Source organism: Zeus faber (assembly GCF_960531495.2).
Source record: "Zeus faber genome assembly, chromosome: 4".
NCBI lineage: Eukaryota > Metazoa > Chordata > Actinopteri > Zeiformes > Zeidae > Zeus > Zeus faber.
In genome coordinates this window covers 35,453,317-35,458,608 of record NC_137191.1, presented here as the reverse complement: position 1 = coordinate 35,458,608, position 5,292 = coordinate 35,453,317, and the positions used below count along the sequence as shown (strand labels likewise).

General features: G+C 52.9%; 1 protein-coding gene across 4 annotated transcripts in view; it reads right to left on the bottom strand.

The window, feature by feature from the left end:
* Positions 1-530: 530 nt before the first annotated feature.
* Positions 531-5,292, bottom strand: part of LOC307229847 (uncharacterized protein) — a 7,315-nt gene continuing 2,553 nt past the window's right edge. For 2 of the 4 annotated variants that reach the window (XM_079999943.1, XM_079999944.1), the window contains exons 3-6: positions 4,874-4,987; positions 4,594-4,701; positions 2,512-2,688; positions 531-915 (exon numbers count right to left, since the gene is read on the bottom strand). In XM_079999943.1, coding sequence (XP_079856069.1) covers positions 805-915; positions 2,512-2,688; positions 4,594-4,701; positions 4,874-4,987 — 510 coding nt within the window. In that variant the 3' untranslated portion in view covers positions 531-804. Of the gene's footprint in view, positions 916-2,511; positions 2,689-3,185; positions 3,625-4,593; positions 4,702-4,873; positions 4,988-5,292 lie in introns of those variants that run through there. The other 2 variants (XM_079999945.1, XM_079999946.1) reach the window with 2 other exon arrangements.

The window sequence follows — 5,292 nt, the reverse complement described above, 5'->3', positions numbered from 1 at the left end:
AGTCATACTTGTCACTGTGTCATTTCAATTTGATTCAGATTGTCTGTGGGTTCACTCCATGACATCTATGAAATGCTGACGTCAGTTACATCATCTGTGCGTGCCGCTATCTTGGTGAGGTCCCAACTGTTGATCAACCACTGGACCGAACTGCTGTCATGTGACCCGTGAGCGCCGTCAGTTGCGCGTGCGCGCACATGGCAGCGAGGATAAGAAAATGCAATATTTTACAAAATCCCCAATATTGGCCCGTTCTGGATCAAAGTTGGACGACGGCATGTCCGAACCACCCCAAATAGACGTTTCACTCATCCTGTCTGTGAGTGCAGCGGCTCCATGACATCCACACAGCGCTGACGTCAGTTTTCCATCAACAAAAACAATAGCCCCCAATAACGACTTGCGTGCTCTAACTGACGTGTACATTTGCATTTAGAAAATATGACGGACCACAACAAAAAGCAGATCATGTTTTCTTAAAGATAACCGCTCGGGGCCAGAAAGGTCGAAGTCTGGTTTGCATTCTCTGGTTCGCTGGGTTTGAAAGTCGTTTTTTATTTTCTGAATGGGTAAAGGCTTTAATTGCCGTACAATGTATTGCTTGCTACACAAATACAAAAAGGAAGAAAGACAGAGACAAAGACGTTAGAACAAAAGATCACAACCAGATCACACGTGCAAGTGCGTCATGTCTGCAGTGCCGTGCTGCGCATGGGAGCTCCGCCCGGCGGCTCGTCGGGGTGTGACAGGAAACCCTGGGCGGCGGGCGTAGGCCGGGCGGCGTTGGCGGCGGCGGCGCGGGGCTCAGCTGGCTTGCCGCAGGGCTCGGAGGGACGTCACAGACAGCGCGCCGTGCAGGAGCGCGCCGCAGACATCGTAGACCATCAGCAGGACGATCACGGCACAGAACATGTTCTGCGGGAGACAGGAAGCGACGTCACTGGGAGGCAGCCAGGAGGGTGAACCCGACCCCCCCACCCGGTCAACCCCCCCGGGGGCGGCGCGCAGGGGGCGCCCGCGGCCGCCAACCGCGGCCGTTATTGGGGCCCATCGTTTAACTCGCAGAGTTCCACCACCGTTTGGTCGGTGGAGTTGAGGGAGGTCAGGGGTCTCCCCACATTGCCGTGACTCACAACAGGGACTCTCAGTGACTCCTCAGACGGTGGCCGTGTATTCGGTTGTTATGTCTCTAAACTGTGATGGTGGCATAAAATTAACACAAGAAGACAAATTGTAAATTGCAATTTAAATTTGAAATGTACTGATTGTGACAGCCCAGTATCAGTGTTTAGTACTTCAACTTCGCATGTGTGCATGTATTTACATCCGAGGTAACGCAAATACCGCACGCCGTACGTTATTGTATGCAGATACTGCGCGCTACGCCGGCGAGCGTATCCCACAATGCATCGAGATGGCCGAAACGGACGATGTCCGGGGTCATCTGGCAACACCGACCCTCGACCGGCCGGACGGGGGGTGGAGCGCCCCCCAGACAACGTAGCGCGTCCAAGGAGACACGGGCGGTTTTACGGGGCCGGCCCGCGTGCGCCCGCCGACCCCTGCGGTTCGGGGTCGGCGCGCCGGGAAACGCGTCGCCGGGCGACGTGGAAATCGGGGCGACACAAGGACGGAACCCGCGGGACGGCACGGACGCTCCCCGGTCCCCGCCGGTGGAGGGCGTGCTGTACCCCCGCACCGGGGCCCCCCGGGGCGTGAAGGGCTCCGGTTGAACTGATCGGTTCTGTCTTTTGTCGGTGTCTCCACCTGTCTGCGGTTCACAGCCAAGGTTTCGCATCAAACAATGAACACATAAAATACCCAAACGAGTTCCTGACTCCCATAATATGCATCTCACAGAGCCTCTCTTAATTCCTCGCATTTCTGTCCCAGCGCCTGTTGTAAATATTTGAAAAATATTCTGCCGTGTTTCGTTAAACAACAAAAAAACACCATGCGGGAGGCAGACCGTGCGTTTCCCCAAACCAGTAAAAATCGTGTGTTTTTGTTGTAGGTGTGTTTATGTTATTTCACTTTCCGACATTTACATGAAAGGAAAAAAAGCAAAGCTTTGAATTCCACCTGGTGGGTCTAACAGGAGTGAGGATTCAGCCGCTGGGCTGAGGGTTCCTCGCCCCAAAATTTTGATCACAATCAGATTTTGGTGGATTGATGAAGTGAAACCGGTGAAGGTTAACGGAGGGAATACGACCCGGAACCCGGGAGTGCAGCTCAAGCTCGGTCGGCTCAAGGGCCAGGAGCCTCAGGCGGGCGGCGCCACCCGCCCAACGGAGCTCCCCGGAACAGGCCGGTTTCGGGCGTGTTGGAATGGCCGGAATGCGTAGTGCGAGTGGTGTTTTAGGCAGAATGTTTTTTTTCTCAGAAACATTTCGGGGACCTGGGTGACCCTAAATGTTCTTATTGACAAGGAGCAGCGGGCCCCCTTCACCCTCTTCTGTTTCCCCCCAGCGCACAATGAATAGAAACTTCTTGTCAGTGAGGCACACTCACCAGCAGGTGATCTTCAGCGCAGTGCTCCACCCCGGGGAGGTGGTAGTCGTCGCTGGATGTCATGGGAGTCTCACAGTCACCCGGCTTGTCCACGGTCCGCAGGAAGTAGCCGTACAGGCCGAGGGCCAACAGGGCCCCCAGCAGGACGGCCACATTGCTGTAGGCACAGCCTCGCCGCTGGGGGGAGACAATGAGGAGCAGGGCGCTGCATTTGGGAGCCGTTCAAAGTCAGTGGACGACGTGGAGTAAAAACGTTCCTGCCAAACAGGACTTCAGTCCCCGTGGTCAAATGAAGTGTTTTCCCTGAGCTGATGAATTGCAGGACGTCTGGAGGATATATTTGCTGTTTTCTCAAACCCTAACCCTTGTTAAAATGTTCAGAGCACAACTTCGCTGAAGACTACTACAGCGGTACGTTGACTTCGGAGCGGAATTGGTTCGGTGACGGAGCTCGTCGTTCAATTTGCTCGTACAGCAAATCAATGTTCCCCATTGAAATGATTTGAAATGACATTCATCCGTTCATCCGTTCATCCGTTTAGCCATTCATCCATCCAGCCCCCAAAAAAACACCCAATTTTTTTCTGTTACGTGTTTTCAAATAAAAAAATGTATTTATAAATAACAAACATTGTATGAAAAGGTAATAAAACACAATAAAAGGTGTGGATCACTTTTGCCTCCTCGCAGATGAAACCCTCCGTCACGCTGTCTCCTGCGAGCTGCTTCTCCGTCAACCACACCCGCAGCAGATTCTCCATCTTTCCATGGACGGCGGTCCGCAGCGTAGACATGATTTCAACGCCCCTGGCTGGCGTGGTACCCTTTACCGCCTCCTTCTGCTTCAGTACGCTACATATGGTAGAGGTACTACGCTCGTACTGCCTCGCCAATTCCATTGCACGCACACCTCTCTCATGGTTTTCTATGATGTCATGCTTATGTGCATGTGTGTGTGTGTGCAAGCATGTGTTGTAGTCTGGTGTGTTGTGTGACAAATAAAGATTGTTTCTTCTTTAAGTCAGTGACATCATCCGCTTCTTCTTCTCAGCACTTACTTTAAAATTGCCAAAATAAACTGCACAAAACGCACAAAACACAAAAGGAGTGAGACGCTGGCCACGCCCCCCCCCCCAGCGGCGGCACCTGAAGCTCGCTCCTCCCAACTCACATTTTTTGCTCGCAAGTCCATACGAAAAAAAATCGCCGGAACGACGGCTCCCTACTCCGAGAGCTGGTGTGTTAGGGCGCTGGAACCTCAAGGTGCCACTGCACTGAGAAACTCACCGCTCTGCTGCCGCCTCCCACGGTCTCCAAACTCAGTCCGATGGGGCAAATGTTTGAGGACTCTTTTGAGCTCCTGCCGACCCAAATCTTTTGGGCATCGCCCCGATGTCAGAGACTAGAAACGAGGCGGCGTGGCTTCCCGCTGAGAGCCCGCCGGAGAACAATGTGGCGCTCCGGATGCCAGGTGGCCAGGTGCCGCGCCCGGAAACCTTTCACAGGGGTTGCCGGAGGGGGCCGCTGAAAATCTTTGGGCGGCCCCCCACATTGAATATTTGTTTTGTCAGGCGAAAAACGGGGAACGGCGGCGCGGCACGGAGATGGCTTACGGATTTTTTTTTTTTCTAAACTTTTCACTTGTGAGGGCAGGGGGGGCAGGCCGGGGGCAGGGAGGCAGCGATTGTATCAGGGTAGCTCTGGCCCCCCTCGCCACCCCTGGCTGGCACCCCTCAATGCGGCGACCGCAAAAATCGTTGTTTGGGATAAAATGGGCTATTGGTGTCATTCAAAGAATGTTCAAAAACACAGCACGACAAAGTCTCTCTTAAAATCGTTTGCCCCGTTGCCCCGTCGCACAGCGAGAAACCTGCAGCAGAGTGGTAAGTTAGTCTCAACGGTGAAGTGTTCAGCGAGGTTGTACTATGAACAGTCGTGAAATTATGGGAACGGACATTTTCACATATCCCGTGTTGAAAAAAGCCAATTGGACCTTTAAATTAACGAAAGTGAAATCATTTAGAAGCAGGGGCCTCGGTGTGCGTCGAGCAGTGAGGCGGAGTTAAGTGGATCATCCGTCACCTTTGAGGACCCCCTGGGGAGAGGTATGCCGTGTGTATGTTGTGGATTTACCAGCTTCCTGGTGGGGGCTTTGGCACAGGCCACGCTGCACGATCCCGACGCTACGATCTGAAGCACAGAACAAACATGCGGCAAAACAGGTGAGAATGGCGCCAAGAGCAGCCCCACACATATTCCGGATTTGTGCGATTTTCTCGGCCCCGGAACTATCGCCCTGGCCGTCGTGGCTGCTGCCGGCTGCGAGGACACGGCACAGCGGAGACGGCGCCGGGGGACGCACCAGACATCCGGTGGCCACCGGCAGCAGGAAGAGGTTCCTGGGAAGACTGACGTCAATGTAGTAGAGAGGTATGGCGAGCAACAACTGGAACAGCCCCAACAGGATGGATACCACCTGGAGAGAGAGAGAGATGGATAGATAGATAGATAGATAGATAGATAGATAGATAGATAGATAGATAGATAGATAGATAGATAGATAGATAGATAGATAGATAGATAGACAGACAGACAGACAGACAGACAGACAGACAGACAGACAGACAGACAGACAGACAGACAGATAGACAGATAGATAGATAGATAGATAGATAGATAGATAGATAGATAGACAGACAGACAGACAGACAGACAGACAGACAGACAGACAGACAGACAGACAGACAGATAGATAGATAGATAGATAGATAGATAGATAGA